This window comes from Furipterus horrens, unplaced genomic scaffold (genome assembly GCF_987537825.1).
Source record: "Furipterus horrens unplaced genomic scaffold, mFurHor1.1.pri manual_scaffold_8, whole genome shotgun sequence".
NCBI lineage: Eukaryota > Metazoa > Chordata > Mammalia > Chiroptera > Furipteridae > Furipterus > Furipterus horrens.
Window position 1 is genome coordinate 52,910,834 of NW_028327178.1, and position 19,417 is coordinate 52,930,250.

The 19,417-nt window shown below is 37.2% G+C and overlaps 1 protein-coding gene across 6 annotated transcripts in view; it reads right to left on the reverse strand.

Moving 5' to 3' along the window:
- The window catches only part of PIEZO2 (piezo type mechanosensitive ion channel component 2), a 641,878-nt gene that overhangs the window by 273,948 nt on the left and 348,513 nt on the right, over positions 1-19,417 (reverse strand). For all 6 annotated transcript variants that reach the window (XM_090285823.1, XM_090285821.1, XM_090285819.1 and 3 more), the window contains exon 5: positions 2,505-2,667. In XM_090285823.1, the coding sequence (XP_090141949.1) occupies positions 2,505-2,667 (163 nt within the window). The remainder of the gene's footprint in view (positions 1-2,504; positions 2,668-19,417) is intronic.

A 19,417-nucleotide genomic window follows, 5' to 3' on the forward strand; every position in this document is an offset into this window, starting at 1 on the left:
CCTTTGCCTGAGGTATCATTGGCAAATATGTTTTCCCGTATAGTTGGTTCCCTTTTCATCTTGCTGATGTTTTCTTTTGTTGACCAGAAACTCCTTAGTTTGATGTAGTCCCATTTGTTTATTCTTTTCTTTATTTCCCATTTGTTTAATCTTTCCTTTATCTCCCTTGCCTTAGGAGATGTATCAGTGAAAATATTGTTACGTGGGATATCTGAATTTTTCTTGCCTATGTTTTCCTCTAGGACTTTTTTGGTGTCACAGCTTACATTTAAGTCTTTGATCCACTTGAGTTTATTCTATTATCATTTAATGATGTGATTAATAATATATAGGCACAGATATTTAAACAAATTTCTAGTGAGAGAGAGGTACCATAAATTTATCTTTTAGAATTGAGTGAAGTCAGGAAGGAATCATGATTTTAGAATTAGCCTATGTAATAGCTTTTGTCTCTTCTTCACCAGCTGTATCAATTTAATTATAACCTAACTTCCATCCTTCTCTTTGTTGGTCAATGTAGGTTTTCCTAGTCCTATCATAAAAGACCATTTTTCCTTTGAGACAGTTCTTTTTATGAGAAGCTTTGTAATTTATTTATGGTTGTCTGTTACAAATGGTACAAAACAGGATTTTTTTCCCAGAGTGTTTTGCCCTCAAACAGATAATTCAACTTAGCTTTCTATTATCTTAAGAGCACCCTGAATTTGAAATTTAAAAATTTCTCTACTGCCTCTCAAATTTGAGAAGAACAAAACGAGGAGCAAGTATCATTTTATTAAGCAACCCAAAGGAGCAGACACTGTGCTTGGTGTTTTTCATATGAAATTTCATTCAGTATTTACAACTCTGTGATGTAGGTATTATTATTATTTTTACTTTGCAGAAGAATAAAGAATAAACAATTTTTTTCAGCATCACACAGTCACCAATAGGTAGCTTCTAAGTCATACATCAGAGTTGACTTAATTTCCAATAAATATCCTTTTACTCCTTACCAATGATAAGAGGATCACTGAAAAACAAGCTTGCCTTTATAAGGTACAATAATAAGAAATCATAAGACTGGAGAGCTTGCAATAATAGGTTTACTCTCACTGAACTTGGACAATTTTGGGGAATGATTACCAGATGATTCTCAAAGCTGTAAATATAATAAAAGAAAAATTCAAATGTAAATGTAGATATTAAAATTTTGTATTAAAATTGTAAACTCAACAACAAAAAGCAGCACTTTCATAGTTTTATCTGTTTTTAGGACACTGACAAGTTTATAGATTGTAAACTTGAATGCAAGTCATAGTTAGTTGCTACCTTGATATAATTATTTCTTACACCAAGTACCTTTTTAATGTTTGCCTTAAAAATAGCAGAATATTGATATATAATGTGATTGCATATCTTTTACCCCTAAGATTTTAGGTAATACTATCATTTCTAGTTTGCACAGGTTTACTGAATTATATCCTCTTTCTTTATTGTTTTGTCTTTATAAGTATAGAAAGCAATTTGCTGCTTAATTGTAAAGCATGTAAGTCATTTGCCATAACTAATTTTCTTCCTTTGATGTCTTTGTGGTTACTATTCTTAATATAAGTTCTAAAACTTTAGTTTTAGAAGTTTAGTTTCTTGCCAAAGCTTATGAGTAAAAATATTTGGTAGTTGTGTTTGTGTCAAATGTCCAACTTAAGTCTTTTCAGTAACTTTTTTCTTTGTAAATTTTATTTTCACTTACTAAATCAATTACTTTTAAAATCAATGACACCTAAACTCACTTAACAAATTAGTTATAAGAACGTAGCAGTGTTCCAAAGCAGGTTGCAGACAGTGTGAAGTTATCTGATAAGCTCTTATTCACCAAGTAGAGAAATTTCACATGTTCCCCAATTCAACAGCTACTCCTGAAATCATTCCCCATAAAAAAACATAGCTGAAAATTAACATACAATTTACTCAGTTTTTCTTTAACTTTAAAATATTTTTATTCTTTTCTAAATGCATATATTTTTCCTCTGGAGCACTTTAAAATAACTTGATCAAACCTGCTGAATTAACACAACTTCTTTCTGAAGAGCAAGGTACACAGACCCAAAAGCTTCTCTTAAAGGTAAAACTAATTTTTTTCTCCTAAAAATACCAAGTGTTACTACTTCTCTAAATATTTTGCAAAAACTAAGGTATCTAGACAAATGGACCGTAATACTATTACCTTAAAAGGTTAACCACTTGAGCTAATACTAGATGATAGTTTGGAAGAGTGAAAAGGGTCAAGTCCTGGCCATAGGGGATGACTGCCTCATGAAGGGTGGCACTCACATTCCCTAAACTTGTCTCCTTGTGGCCACAGTGTAGATGAGAATACCTATCCATCAGGACTACACAAATTTAAGCCAGGCACAGCAAAGCATAAAGCACTGTGCATTTTTATCAATTACTATTACACTTCCACACCTATTAAGGATCAAGGCACTCAGAAATCAAAGGAAGATTCATGAAGTCAGATTTACCAATTCTTCATTATCAAACTCCAGGTTGTACTGTGCTGCTTCTTCTGTCACTGGTTTCTGAACGATGTTTCTGCAGATGAGCCAAATGGTCAGACTAGCAATGAACATCCCGATATCAGGTACAAACACTCTGATCCCATTGCCAGCATCAGCGCCCTTTAAGCTATGGGAAGAAAAAAAGGGGAGGAAATTTAGTTGTTTTTATATTTTCATAGATAAACTACTGTAAAGTATATCTGAAACTTCTTAATGATTTAAAATAAAGAATATTCAGTTCCTGTTCCAAAAGTTTTTCATTGACCTCAGAGTTTTATGTAATCTAAGATTTAGGGAGGTACCAGGATTTCCCTGGAGTTTCAGAAATATTATAAAGAACCCTAAATCAGTTATCACTCTCAAAACATGCTAATGAATTATATTGTTATTCTTAAAAAATAATTTATTTGTTTTACTTATTTGTTTGTTTATTTATTTATTTATAGAAAGAGGGGAAAGGAGAAAGAGAGGGAGAGAAACATCACTGTCTGGTTGCCTCTCACTCGCGCCCCCAACTGGGGACCTGATGTGCAACTTAGTCATGTGCCCTGACTGGGAATCGAACCAGCGACACTTGGCTCACAGGCCAACGCTCAATCCACTGAGCCATAGCAGCCAGGGCTAAATTATATTGTTATTAAATAAACCACCACATGTCCCGTATAGATATGGGTATTTGTACTCTAGCTGAAGCAGTTAAAAACTAGACAAATACTAGTGGCTAGGAGTGATTTTATCCTAGATATAAATCAAAGCTAGAAGGGAAAAAAATAGAAAAAAGATTAAAGTAATCCTTCAATCAGGGACGTCTTCATTATCTGTAATTCTTAGTTGATTTTGTTTTCCATACTATTCCAAGAAAGTCAGATTTGTATGTTTTTTCTTTTAGTCTTGGAGAATTAAAAGTGAACTTAGAATTAGAAGATTTGGGTTCAAGTATCAGTATGACACCAACTAGCTGCATTCCACTGGAGGACTTCTCAGTCATGTTCTTTCTCTGTGCAAAAGGAATATTACCATTTGCCTTCTTTATCTAATTTGAGTCAAATAAAAGTTAATCAATGTTATCAGAAATAAAACTTTAGAGACAGGAAGCAAAAGATAGGACTATATATCAGGTAAAGATATGTGGTTTTTCATATATAATTTATGTAATTAAATATATACTGTATAAAATATATATTCATTTACATTGTATATAAATTATATATTTTGATTAAAAATATAATAAATTTCAAGACCCTTCTCATTTAGAAATAACCAGTTGTAACATTTTGGTAAATTTAAAAAGTAGTAATGGAGAGGAAGATGGCGGAGGAGTGAGGGGAGGCTGCGCTTTCAGGCTCCCAAGACCTGTCTGCAGTTTGGACTAATTGCAGACAGAACATCTCAGTGAGCAGCTGGACACTGGCAGGAATGAGCCTTGGCACTGCTGGATTAGAGAAAATCCATCTGGGAACAACTTGTTTAGTGAGGATAGCGGAGGAAAAGGGGACGAAAGGGGATTCCTGACAGGGGCGGCTGCCTGAGCTGTGGCTGGAAATACACAAAGGCTTTTTGGTGACCACAGGCTGCCCCGGAGAGGAGTCGGGAGGAGAGTGGATCTCTGCCCACTGGCAGAGACAGGACTTGACCAGGTCGCATTGGTGCTGAAGGACAGGAGACAGCGTACGGCTGTGCAAGTGAGAACATCATTTTCCTTTATATTTTTCTCTTGTGAACTATGGAGAGGGGTGGAAAGTTTGGGGGTGATAGGATATTCTTGAGGAGCGCAGGCGCAGAAGTGCGCTCACCCACTCCCCAACCTTCCCCTTGGATTGTGCAGGCGTGCATATGGAAGTTCCCTCATTCACTGGCCCAAGTGCGTGGGCCGTGCTCCAGGTGCCCCTCGGACACGCCCCAACAGACATAAGATCAGTGCCCCAATGGGCACGGGGAGGGCCCACTGGACATGCAGAAGACCGTGCACAGACACCCCTGGCCAGTTCCAGTGGGCGCCAGGCCGGAGCACAGACCACATGCTCAGGCTCTGCTTGTGCCTGCCCAGGTAGGTGCAGAAATGGCAGGCAGCTGCAGCGCAGGAACAGCGGGCGGCAGCAACTCACAGACACTCACTTCCACTGTGCACAAGTGTCCGGGGCCCCACCCTAAGAGGCGAGAGACCAACTCTTGGAGCGCATCTCAGCATGCCTGAGGCTAGCTCTTGGGCCACCTTGCGCGCACAGGGGCATGCCTATAAGAGCACCTCGGCCGGCTCCAACAGGAGCCAAAGGAATGCGCTGTGCTGGCCACCGTGGACCCACACCACTGCTGCAAGGAACAGGAACCCCTGGCCCATCTCATTAGACCAGCTGTGGACGCAGAAAAAGAAGACAACACACAAAAGCTGAACTGAGTAAAAACATTACTTTTATGCACTTTTTAAATTTCTATTTCTATCTTAGTTTTTTTTTGTATTTTATTTTACTTTAACTTTTTTCATTTCTTATTTTTAAGTCTAAATTTAATTTTAATTATAATTCTTATTTTTTCTTTCCTTAAAAATAAACTATATCTCTAATTTGTTTCATGCAATCTCTCCTTCTCATCCTTCTTCTTTAATTTTTATCTGTTTGTGTGTCTAGTTTAGCCTCCCTTTTACTCTAAATAAATAGAATATAACTACTATATAAATCCAATATTATACAATCCCACTTTCTTACTATATTCTGCATTCTTCCCTCCTTATCTTCTATCGTTATTAACATACAATGTAAATATTACCTACTGCCTTGCATAGTCTCAACTATTATTAATCTATCACCCCCTCTCTCAAAAATCATATTTTTCCACCCTAAAAACAACTCTTATCTATTCTTCCTATATTATAAAAGCTCTAATCTCTCTACATTTATATTAATACTGGCTCATTGGTTGATGATAGTGGGATAGAGGGTGGGGGATATTTTTGAAGGTTTGTGTCTCCTGCCTGGGCTGTGTGTTTATGTTTTTAACAGCATCTCCACAAAAGAACTCAAAACAAAGTGGATATAGTGACTCTTAAACAACTGGCCAGAAGGAAGATCCTACCAAAGAGCATCTGAAATATAACCAGACAGCATAAACAAATGACATGAAGGCTATCCCAAGAACATCAGGCTCAGGAGATCAAAGAGACTGCATCACTGAAACCCCCAGATCTCCTATAAAGAATCTCGTACCACAAAGGTGGGAAGTCAAAGAAGACAAATCCAAAAAACAAAAACAAACAAGAAGAATCCAACACGGTGAGACACAAAAACAACCTCTCAATGAAGAGAGAAGAGAAATCCCCAGAAAGAGAGGTAGATGGAATAGACATAGCCCAAATGTCAGACATGGAATTCAAAACAATGGTGGTGAAGAAGCTCAATGTACTCGACAACTTCAAAAACAACTATGACAATCGCCAAGGAAGTTACCAACAGCTCCAAGAAAATTACAGAGAACTTGCAGAGAACTACACCAGCATAAAAAAAGACATAGAAACTATCAACAAGAACCAGGAAGAAATGAAGAATTCAATCTCTGAACTAAAAAACACAGTAGAATCAATCAAAAGCAGACTAAACGAAGCAGAGGATCAGATTAGTGAGCTAGAAGATAAAGTAGAAAAAGATTCCCAGACAATACTGCAAAATAAAAAAAGATTGAAAAAGTATGAAGAAGAAGTAAGGGAATTACAGGATACCATAAGGAAAAACAACATCAGAATCATTGGAATTAAAGAGGGAGAACAGGAACAAGGAATAGAAAAACTGATAGGAGAAATAGTGACAGAAAATTTTCCCAACCTGAAAAGAGAAAAAGTTATGCAAATTCAGGAAGCAAAGAGAGTTCCAATGAATGGGGAACCCCAAAAAACTCATTCCAAGGCACATCATAATTAAAATGGCAACAATCAAAGACAAAGAGAGAATCCTGAAAGCAGCAAGAGAAAAACAGCAAATAACATACAAGGGAGCTATGATAAGGCTATTAACTGATTTCTCAAGAGAAACACTACAAGCCAGAAGGGAATGGCATAAAATATTTCAAGCAATGAAAAACAAAGGCCTACAATCAAGAATACTCTACCCAGCAAGGCTCTCATTCAAAATGAAAGGTGAAATAAGGAGTTTCTCAGACAAAGGACAACTAAAAGAATACACCTCCACCAAACCAGCATTGCAAGAGATGCTAAAGGAAATGTTCAAAGAAAAAAGAAGAAAATAAGAGGAGAGGAACACAGGTACAAAGGGAAATGAATAAATACATGTCAATAATAATCTTAAATGTAAATGAATTAAATGCTCTAATTAAAAGATGTAGGATAATGGAATGGATAAGAAAACAGGACCCACATATTTGCTGTCTACTAGAAACACACCTCAAAACAAAAGATTTACATAGACTGAAAGTAAAGAAATATAAAAAAATATTCCAAGCAAACGGACCTGATAAAAAGTTGGGGTAGCAGTCCTCATATCAGACAAAACGGATTTCAAAGCAAGGGCAATATAAAGAGACAAAGAAGGACATTTCATTATACTTAAAGGAACAATCCATCAAGAAGATATAACACTGATAAACATATATGCACCCAGCATAGGAGCACCCAAATACATAAAGAAAATACTAGAAGACCACAAGAAGGATATTAACAACAGCACACTCATAGTAGGGGACTTCAACACTCCATTATCAACAATAGACAGATCATCGAAGCATAGAAACACCAAGGATATACAGGCATTGAGCAACACACTAAACCACATAGACTTAACTGATATATATAGAACTTTTCACCCCAAAGAAGCAAAATATACGTTCTTTTCAAATGCACATGGAACATTTTCAAAGATAGACCACATGATAGGACACAAAACAAGCCTCAACAAATTCAAGAAAGTTGAAATCATATCAAGCATCTTTTCAGACCACAATGCTTTGAAACTAGAAATCAACCTCAGAGAAAAAAATCAAAGACACCCAAACTCATGGAGAATGAATAACATGCTATTAAATAATGAGTGGATTAACAATGACATCAAAAAAGAAATCAAGGAATTTCTAGAAACTAATGATAATGAACACACATCAGCCCAAAACCTATGGGACACAACAAAAGCAGTCCTAAGAGGGAAGTTCATAGCAATACAGGCATATCTGAAAAGGACAGAAAATCTAACCCTAAAGCTACAAGAACTAGAACAACAACAAACAAAGCCTAGGGCAAGAAGAAGGAAGGAAATCTTGAAGAGCAGAGCAGAATTAAATGACATAGAGACTAAACAAACAATTCAAAAGATCAACAAAACTAGGAGCTGGTTCTTTTGAAAAAATAAACAAAATTGACAAGCCTCTAGCCAGGCTCATCAAGAAATAAAGAGAGAAGACCCAAATAAACAAAATCAGAAATGAAAGAGGAGAAATCACAATTGATACCACAGAAATACAAACAATTGTAAGAAATTACTAGCAACAACTGTATGGCAAAAAAATTTGATAACCTAGAAGAAATGGACAAATTTCTAAAAACATATAACCTTCCAAAATTAAATCAAGAAGAAGTAGAAAGTCTCAACAGACCGATAACAAAGAAGGAAATTGAAACAGTAATCAAAAATCTCCCTGCACACAAAAGCCTTGAACCAGATGGCTTTCCAGGCAAATTTTACAAAACATTTAGGGAAGAACTAACTCCTCCACTCCTCAAACTATTCCAAAAAATCCAAAAAGAGGGAAAATTCCAAATTCTTTCTATGATGCCAGTATTACCCTAATCTCAAAACCAGGTCAAGACACAACAAAGAAAGAAAATTACAGGCCAATATCACTGATGAACATTGATGCCAAAACCCTCAATAAAATATTGGCAAACAAGATCCAGCAATACATCAAAAAGATCATACACCACGATCAAGTGAGATTCATCCCAGGGATGCGAGGATGGTTAATATTCACAAATCAATAAATATAATACATCACCTAAACAAAATGAAAGACAAAAATCACATGATCATATCAATAGATGCAGAAAAAGCATTTGATAAAGTACAATACCCATTTATGATGAAAACTCTCAGCAAAATGGGAATAGAGGGAGCATACCTTAACAATTAAGGCTATATATGAGAAGCCTGAAGCCAACATCATACTCAATGGACAAAAAACTGAAAGCATTCCCCCTGAAATCAGGAAGTAGACAAGGCTGCCCACTCTCTCAACTCCTATTCAACATAGTGTTGGAAGGCCTAGCCACAGCAATCAGACAAGGAAAAGAAATAAAAGGCATCCAAACTGGGAAAGAGGAAGTAAAACTATCATTATATACAGATGACATGAGAGTCGTCGTCGGCAGCCGTCCATCTCAAGAGACGATGGTGTAGCTTCTTAAGAGTCTATCTGCACCGCCGAGAATGGCTGTGCAGTCCGACTCGGGAGTGACACAGTATCTGTCTCCTCCCGTGTTTAATCGACATCTTGTGATGACGCTGGAGTGTCCTCTCCAGTGAAGCTGGAGCTACAGAGCCTGGGCAGGGTGATATGGAGGGTCTGCTGTTGCCCATGCAGCAGACCCCCCCTGTCTTCGCAGCTGAAGGATCCAAGGGAAAGACGGAGTCAATACAGCTTGGCTTCAGGTGCGCCGCAGGAGTTGCCGGTGTTGACTACAACGTCAAACCGCCTTAGGGACTCCGGCTCCGGATTTTCTGTCGGGGTTTACTCCCTTAGCCTTTCCCCTGAAGAGGTATGCCGCAAGGCAGCGGAGGTTTTTTGGAGTCAGAGTTTTCCTTCTCTGATGTGCCCTGACTGGAAGATCGAACCAGCGACACTTAGCTCGCAGGCCGACGCTCAATCCACTGAGCCAAACCAGCCAGGGTCAGACATGAGAGTATACCTAGAAAACCTTATAAACTCCACTAAAAGACTACTCAATATAATAAGTGATTTTGGCAAAATAGCAGGGTACAAAATAAATATACAGAAATCTAAGGCATTTCTGTACACCAAAAATAAAATATCAGAGACAGAGATTAAAAGAAAATCCCATATACTATAGCAACAAAAAAAATAAAGTACCTAGGAGTAAACTTAACCAAAGTGATAAAAGACCTGTACTCTGAAAATTATGTAACATTGAAGAAAGAAATTAAGGAAGATACAAATAAATGGAAGAAAATACCATGTTCTTGGATGGGAAGAATCAACATCATCAAAATGGCCATTTTACCCAAAGCAATTTACAGATTCAATGCAATCTCTATTAAAATACCAATGACATATTTCACAGGCCTAGAACAAATACTCCAAAAATTCATATGGAACTAAAAAAGACCCCGAATAGCCAAAGCAATCTTGAGACAGAAGAACACAGCAGGAGGAATCACAATACCAGACATCAAATAATACTACAAAGTCACTGTGATCAAAACAGTCTGGTACTGGCATAAGAACAGACATAGAGATCAATCAAACAGAATAGAGTCCAGAAATAAACCCAGGCCTCTATGGTCAACTAATATTTGATAAAGGAGGAAGGAACATAAAACGGAGTGAGAAGAGCCTCTTTAACAAATGGTGCTGGGAGAACTGGACATGGACGTGCAAAAAAATGAAACTAGACCACCAACTTACACCACACATGAGAATAAACTCAAGATGGATTAAAGACTTAAATGTAAGCCATAACATCATAAAAGTCCTAGAGGAAAGCATAGGCAGGAAAATTTCAGATATCCCATGTAACAATATCTTCACGGATACATCTCCTAAGGCAAGAGAAATAATGGAAAAAATACAAAAGCAAATGGGACTACATCAAACTAAAGAGTTCTGCTCAGCAACAGAAAACATCAGCAAGATGAAAAGAAAACCAGCTATATGGGAAAACATATTTGCCAATGACATCTCAGACAGGGGACTGATCTCCAAAATATATAAAGAGCTTATACGACTCAACATCAAGAAAACAAACAACCCAATTAAAAAATGGGCAAAGGACCTGAACAAACACTTCTCCGAAGAAGACATACAGAAGGTCCATAGACAAATGAAAAAATGCTCAACATCATTAGCCATCAGAGAGATGTAAATAAAAACCACAATGAGATACCACCTCACACCGGTCAGGATATGACCATCATCAACAAATTAACAAACAACAAGTGCTGGTGAGGATGTGGAGAAATGGGAACCCTACTTCACTGTTGGTGGGAATGCAGACTGGTGCAGCCACTATGGAAAACAGTATGGAATTTCCTAAAAAAACTAAAAATGGAACTGCCTTTTGAACCAGCGATACCCCTGCTAGGATTATACCTGAAAAATCCTAAAACCCTAATTCAAAAGAACTTATGTACCCCTATGTTCATAGCAGCACTGTTTACAATAGCTAAGTGCTGGAAACAGCCTAAGTGCCCATCTGTAGATGAGTGAATCAGAAAACTGTGGTTCATTTACACAATGGAATACTATGCAGCAGAAAGAAAGAAGGAATTCCTTCCATTTGCAACAACATGGATGGAACTAGAGAGAATTAAGCTTAGTGAAATAAGCCAGGCAAAGAAAGAAAAATACCGTATGATATCACCTAATACAGGAAACTAAAGAACAACATAAACAAATGAACTAAATAGGACAAGGAGCAGAATAGCAGTCAATAGGGGGGAGGGGGGAGGGAGAGAAGGGGGCCAAGTAAGGGAAGGGTCTAGTCAAGGAATGTGTATCAATGGACAACAGGGAGGGATATGATTGTGGGAGAAGGGGTGGGCGGGGTGGGGGAGAGCAATTGGGGAAAAATGGGACAACTGTAATTGAAAAACCAAAAAATAAAAACAAATAATAATAAAAATAATAATAAAAGTAGTAATGATCTACCACTACAGAGCAATTGCTTTATACTAATAGCTTAGCACATATTATTTAATCCAACTAACCACTATATAGAGTTAGGCATTATTATTTAACCTCCTTTGAGATATGAAAAAAACTAAGTCTACAAAAGGCAAACTAACTTCTCTGTCAGAGAGACAGAGAGAGAAACAGAGATGGAGAGATAGATAGATAAATTAGAGAGAGAGAGAGAGAGAACAGAATTGCACTCAAGTTCCCAGAAGTCCCAATTTTATGCTTTCAACTACTGTGTTCTCATTTATGTATCCACATGGCCTCTGCATCCAATATTTCTTCTATGCATAGATGTGCATATTTAAAGTTAACAAAACTAATCTCATGTTTTACTTATTGTTTTGAAACTAATTTGTACAAATCAGGAGCCTTTTCACAGCTCATTGATGATTTTAAAACATCACTATGCTCATGGTCAGTTAGTAGTATTTATTTAAGTTGTCCACTACTGTTATACGTTTATCATTTTTCCATATATCTGTTACTATAATATATATAAAAGTAAATCTTAATTAAGTAAAGAGTATTCTAATTGGGATATTCTAGGGAAAATTCCTCAGACCAATCTAATTTGATTTTTTTTTAAATGGTCTGGAAAAGGGCATGCCCTGCATAAGCTTTATTTTTACAAATGGCTCTAACCTTTTCTGAACACAGAAACATGAAACTAATAAGAGATTCCCTTAGCTTCAAAAATAAAACAAACATGGTTGTTTGCCAGCACTATCTAGGATAATATTTTTCATGGCAAGTTCCTTTCCTTTGGGGCAAGAGTAAGAGAGGGAGTTCATTTAAGAAAACTTCATCCAAACTAAATTTATAATGAATTATGATGGTTGATTTTATCACAGGAAAAATATAGAGATCCATTGTATACTTTTAATGTATGCCTAACATGATCAAACAGCGCAAATGAGAATTAATATCGTTAGCATAAGAAGGAAGGGGATTTGATGGAATAGGTTATTATAGCTCTCTCATGGAAAACAAAGTGACTGTGACATTTTATGAAAAACACCAACTTAGTGAGTCTAGGGGGAAAAGAGTTCTTAAAGGAAAGGTAACATGAACAACTCCAGCTGTGGCTTCAACTGCTTCTTGCACCATGGCAGAAATTTAGCAAGTCATCCTTATGCCTTTATCACCTGAAGGCTGCATTAACTCACAATTTGCAAACAGTTCCCTTGAGACAACAGTCTTAGCTTTGTGCTTCTTAGTCCCAAAAGAGACATTCCATAGCATACATATATTAAGGGAGTAAATGAATGTAGTTTGCAAAAACAATCACTTCACCTGCTGTGAGAGAATTCAGCTACTGGATCCAGAAGTGGGCTGTGATCCCAAATTAGAATGGAATCATTGGGACACAGAGATGCTAACCCATTAACTACTATTCTTGGCCTGCTGAGTTAACAAAGCAGTGCTTCATAATGCCACCACTGCAGAAACAATGAGACTTTGAAAAATCTATTCAAGACCATGTATAATGAGAAGGTCATACTCTAATTGATATGTCATGTGGGGACCATCTTATTAACAAAAGTTCCTCCTTTATTGTTTATACCAGTGCCTACTAAAGTACATTAGTCAGAATCCAAGTCATCAGAAATGCTGTAAGTTAAAACAAAACAAGAGAAAACAAAGAAACAAAAACAGTGTTTGGTCCAAGAAGTGTTAGAAGATCATAATGCATATTACTATAGTAAAGTACTGTAGTAATATAATACATTTGGGTTTATTTAAACCTCTTTTTTCAAAATTTATTTGACCACAACTGTTTCTTCAAAAAAGTATCTAAAAGTTATTATATTATTCTGAACTAGTGTTCCTGGCACAGGTTTTAAGTAATGTTGGGTAGGCGTGCTGTTTTCATATTAAGTGTGAGATATGACTAAGACATTCAGGTGCAGAAGCTGCAGTTCATACTGGGAGCCACATGGCATCTGTGCCTGGGAGAGGAATCATGGCTGAAAGGCTACATTTGAGAGTTTTCTTCCCACATATGTTGGCTAACTCAATAGAGTAAATTAAAGTGTCCAGAAATAGTGCATAGCATAGAGTAATATATGTGTAAGGACTTCTAAACTAATTCTAAGTATACTTTACAGTGCATTTAACAATAACTTAAATTTTATTTTGAGTAAATTCTGCATTTAGAATCAGGCTAACCAGATTTTGTGTAGAAGTCCTGCTTTAATAAGTTAATAAGATCTATGTATACATTTATCCATCAAATATTATCCTAGATAGTGCTGCTTTCCAGCATATGACAATTACATGTACTAAACTGCTTAAAACATCATGTTCTCTTAAACAGGCAAACATTTCCTTTCCAATTTTGTTATAGTCACATTGATGTTATTTGTTCAGAGTGATTATAGCTCTTGAAATGAGTTGAGGAAGCTGGAAATGGGGAATAGCCTACATATCCTTCAAGAAGTGAGTAAATAGATTAAATAAGAATATATCCATAAGAAAAATACTATAAATCATAAACTAGTGTAAATGTATGTGTGATCTAGGTCTACATCTATGTATCTCATAAGCATAATGTTGAAAAAAAAGAGAAGGAAGGAAGGAAGAAAAAAAAGAAAGAAAGAAAGAAAGAAAGGAAGGAAGGAAGGATGGAAAGAAGGAAGGAAGGAAGGAAGGAAGGAAGGAAGGAAGGAAGGAAGGAAGGAAGGAAGGAAGGATGGAAGGAAGGAAGGAAGGAAGGAAAAGAAACAAACAAGCCAAAAAAAGGAGTAGCAAACATTCAGAATATTAGCCACTTAGGGATATGGGCATAAAGAACTACATGAAAATAACAGCTACTTTTGAGCAAGGGAGAGGGATACAGTCAACAGTATTGGTAATGTTCAAATTCTTAAGCTAGTTGAAAGTTGATTGGTAGGTATAAAAGTATATCTTCCATATTTAATATTTTTCATAGTCACAAGAGGCATACGGCTTCCTATGTAGAACATATTTGAAAAACATTAGGTCAATTGCCTCACATGGGAAAGATGATGACCAATTGCTGCCATAATGGTCATACATATAGTTGATCTGACTGACTCATTAATCAAACTCAATTACCATTTTCCTGTCAGTCTAGAGAAGTGAGGCAGGTATGTACATTAGTGGGCAAACTATTTTTCTAAGTTTGTTTCTCACTGACAAAATGACTTCTAAGGGTCTTCCTAACTCTAAAATTTCATTATGACTAGGAAATTCTAAAATAAAAAGGCTGTGAGATTGAGATAAAACTGGGAAAGAAGAAAAACTTCATTGTTTCAGGAAATGCTGTCTCTAGGAGCATCCAAGTATAAACACAATCACCTTAAGAAGTTCAGAAAGAGCACTTGCATTTATGCCACTTTTTGGGGAACACTTTCTTTGATTCAGAATTGATTGGAAGGTCAACTTCAATTAAATTTCAATAAAATGATTAAAATATCAAATGAGCAATTAAATAAATACAAACTATTAAAATGGTTGTACGTGTTTGGTTGCCTTTGCTCCAAGAAATCACCTAGAGAAATTATACTATGCTTATTGAAGGAAGGGAGAGAAAGGGATTAGAGGTAAGAGGAAAACTCCTGGACCAACTTGAGGGCCCATAGGAGCAAGGAAAGGGGGAAAGGAGAAGGGGAAAGGAAAGGGAAGTGGAGACTCCCGGTCACCCACAAGGGTCCATAGAAATCCCCTGCCTATGTGTCTGCAAGTGCTGACTCCACGCTTTTCCAAATATACATTTTGGTTAGAGTGAGTTTACCTATTGAGGCTGAACTGCCTCCAACACCCCAGCTCAGTTGGAAACTCTCTGTCCATCAGAGGTTTCATGACCGTGGTAGAACAGATTTATCCAGGACACTGTATTTTGTCCGGGGGGAATAGAAGTTGGCTAATCTCTCTACGGGAGAAGAGTGCCGAACTTCCTTCTCCTGTGCCTTTTATTGAGGAGGGGATTTGGGAGATACAAGGTCAAGACTTATGAATCATCAATAAACTTTCAGACACTTGAGTTACAGTTGACAGTTATGGATTATAGATATAAATATAGAGAACACAGTGACTAGTCTGTGTCAGGGTCTGCTAAACATCCTGACACCGTGCTGACATCAGGTGCAAGGCTTCATATATTTTTAGCTAGAAAAGTGGAGCAAAGCTCTAAAGCATAATATGCATTCTTTAAATCCAATTCCCTCTGAGTGTCCTTCAGTCCTGTCAGCCCCACAGCCTTTTGGGTTTCTGCTGAGACTTAGAGATCTTCCCAGGGGGCACCTGGCTCATGGCTTGTGCTACAATTTCCGAAACCACAAGGAGCGGTCCCCTATACCCCATCAACATATTCAGTAGGTTATTTACATCTCTCTGCTTTTCTCCCACTAGGCCAGTCAATATATTGTGCTAGGTCCATCAACATTTCTTCTGAGAATGAGCAAAGTCCATTTTTATATCCTATGGGAGAGACTGGGACCAGGTTGATCTGCACATGGTTCATTTGCATATGTCAAAAGTCCAGGCAGGCAGTCCAGCTGCCACCATGTTCTGACAGTACCTAGTTCTTGGGTGGCCTCTGAAGTTCATGTACTGAGAGTTGGTCTACTTTTGTTTCTGTTTTTCTTGAGCTGTAGCATAACTGTCTGATTCACTTTCATAAGTCACTCAGATTTAATGTCACTTTAAGATCAGACAAGTAAAGTGAATGTTTATCTAATAGTAAAAGCAATGAAAGAGATAGAACTCTGATTTCAACTGCTTCCCACATATGTCTTAACAATAGGCACAAAGGTGATCTTTTTATTTAATATCTGATTTCATATAGCAAGCCACATATAGCATAGAAATTCTGGAAAGAAATGTAACATTTATTGAGAATCATTTTTAATATTCAAATCAAGAAAATCCATGGTAGATGAATTAGAGAACCCAAACCATTAGCTCACTTCCATGAACTTCTACCACTAAAATGGAAATTAAATGCCACTTTCTAACTACCTAAAGATAGGAGTTGGTGCCGGATATTCAGGATACTTTTCACATTACTGGCTGGATTTGTGTGAATACTTTAAAATTCAAACACTGCTTGACTATTTTAATCACTTACCTCATTGTAAGAAGTTGCTGTAACATATATTTCATTTTAATATCATTGTATTACTGGCTTTTTATTTTGTTATTTGTGAGGTATACAGTCAGTTAAGACAGTGTTAAGAGCCTTGCTTTGATGGAGGAAATTCACAGGATATAGAGAAGAGAAGGGGAAGAAAGGGCTAAGGAGACTGTCATGTATTTGTCCCTGTGCACTTGGCTGATCAGGAGTGTGCTACAGCTGGCTGGTTCCAGCTCTATGTTCAGTGACAATAAATAACTAGCTTGAAATCAACCACAATGGGAGTATTTATGTCATGGATGTTGGTCAATGCTGCAAATTGGGTACTTTTCCCCCAGAGAGCTGGTTGTTCTATTACTACCACACCAGTATTGCTGTCTAAATTCTACGACACACAAACAAACAAAAAACAAAATAAAAGCCCAGAACAGTAATAATAAAACTCACTTCTTTGGCTATGTGACTCCTTTGGGCAAAGCTGTAAACAATTCCTTAAAACCAACAACATCAAATCCAAAGTCCTCTACCTGGCGTTCTAGGTTAGGTTGTTCAGTCTTACTTCTTGTTCCTTCAAACATGTACCCCTTATTCTAGATCCCTCACCTTCCTAGGGCAGTGACATATTCATTCCACCTTCTGGATCTTTGCCAATGCAATTTCTGTCACTGTGAATTTTCACCTTCATTTTCTACACTTGGCCCAATAAAAAATGACACGTGTGCTTTTTCCAGCTTGTCAACAGTAACATTTGTATAAAAGGTCATGCATTCTATCCACTTGTTTTACCTATTGTCATGTTCATCAGGCAGCTGAGAGCTCCTTATATGCTTCATCTATATTGTTTTTGTGACCAGAGCAAGGCTTTCACCAAGCAAAAACAGTTTTGAAAGCCCCCCAGAAATACTTCCTTATTTTTGTCAGATATAACAATAATGCTGCAGTAACCCAAGGACCCTCTCCATTTCCATTCTGAGGAACTGCATAAGCCCTGCTTCTTGCATTTATCTCTTTCTTATTTTCTCTGATATTATATCCTTCCTCAAAACACAAATTTTTATATATCATCGTTTGGAGTCCCCAAATTGTTTATTCACAACCAAAGAGAAAACTCCACCATAACATTAATAAAAACAGAACTTCACCACCTTGAGCACATCCCGAGTACTCTGCCTTCCAAGTTAAAGACAAAACATTGGTCAAACTGTCCAGCTGGTGAGCTACCAGGTTCTGTTGGAGGTGGGGTTACAAGGGTAATATAAAAAAAACCCAGAAATCTCCATTCTTAAACTACAGCAGCAATAAATACAAGTTACATCAGATGTTTCCTCCTTCTTGAATTACTGCACTGAAATACTTGGAAAAATGAACTAAATTAATTTTGTTAAAAAGAAAATAAGATGTGCAATGGGTGGCTGCAACAGAGTAGCACATTTATCTTCTTCATAAACACTGTATCAGAAGTAAACAAGAGGATTTGTGTGTCACCACTGGACAACAGCACAGAATAAAGAAAACAGCATGAACTTTGGACTTGAAGACCTCAAATTGAACTCCATTTCTGCTAATTTATTCCAACAAATATGGATTGATATCTATTAGGTAACAGATATGTTGCCAGGTGCTAGACAGGCAGTGTTGAGTAAGACACTGTGCCTGTCCATAATGAGGTGTTTGTATAGTAATAGGAGAGGCTGATACCAGGTGAATAAATTCCTACAGACAGGTGAAGGCAACATCACATAGGAGTGATAGCCCCAGCAAAACAAAGGGAGCTATTAATTCTATTTATTAAGGAGACAAAAGGGACAGTTCCCTTAGTTGGCAAAGTCTGAGATGGGTTTTAAAGAATGTGGTAAACAGCATGCATTCACAGGGAATTATAAGCAAATTGATTTTGTTGTGATACAAAAGAGGACAAATGACAGGAGGTAGGTTTGAAAGGTACTAGGATCCAGGCAGGGGAGAAGCTGAATGTCATTTGGATATTCAAATGTCAATGCCAAGGCATTTGGAGAGGTATTGGTCCATATTTATGGGCAACTTGCTTTTCTGTGAACATATAGCAGGTCATGTAACTTCTCAGTTTCCTAAATTATGAAAAGAAGAAAATATTATGCCCCTATGAAAATAAACTGAGATGTTTACTGTGCCCCACCCTGACCAGGAAAATTTTAGGTATAGTGTCAGGAATTGGATTTAGGAGTATGCAAGGCAGTGGGCTGGAATGGAAAAAGAGCCAGTGTTTGTTTCTATTCAAGTATGCAGGTTTAGGGGCAGAGTGAAAATAAGATGTTAAGTCCAAGGAATCCAGTGAAGAATCAATCCAGGTGTGAAGAAAATCCTAAGTAAGAGAAAATGTGTAAACAGAACAAACAATCTGGGAGACTGATGAAATGATCATATTACACAACAAGATGCACCAACACACTCAGTGACATGTAAAATCAAGCAAGCAGAAGCTCAGTCTAGGTCCAAGAGGTGTGTGCTGATGGTGTATTTATGTACAAGAGTCAAGAAAATATATTTTCATTTTGTTTCATCCCCTTCTCTATACACCAGTCTGTACTTCCCCCCCAAAACAACATGTTCCTGCCTTACCACCATGCATTGTTTCCAATCAGGAAATCAATGTTGACACACACTGTCATTTGATTCACTTCACCAAATGCGCTGATGATGCCTCAAGCTCCTTTGGGGCCAGAACCCTGCCCAGGTCCATTTAGTTGTTATGTCTCCTCAGTGTCCTTCCATCTGGGACAACTCCTCATCTTTCTTAGTCTTTCATGTCCTGAACAATCTGAATGAGGATGGTTTTCATTATGTAGAATGACCTGCTACCTGCCTCATACTTTGCAAAAAGTTCCACAGAAAC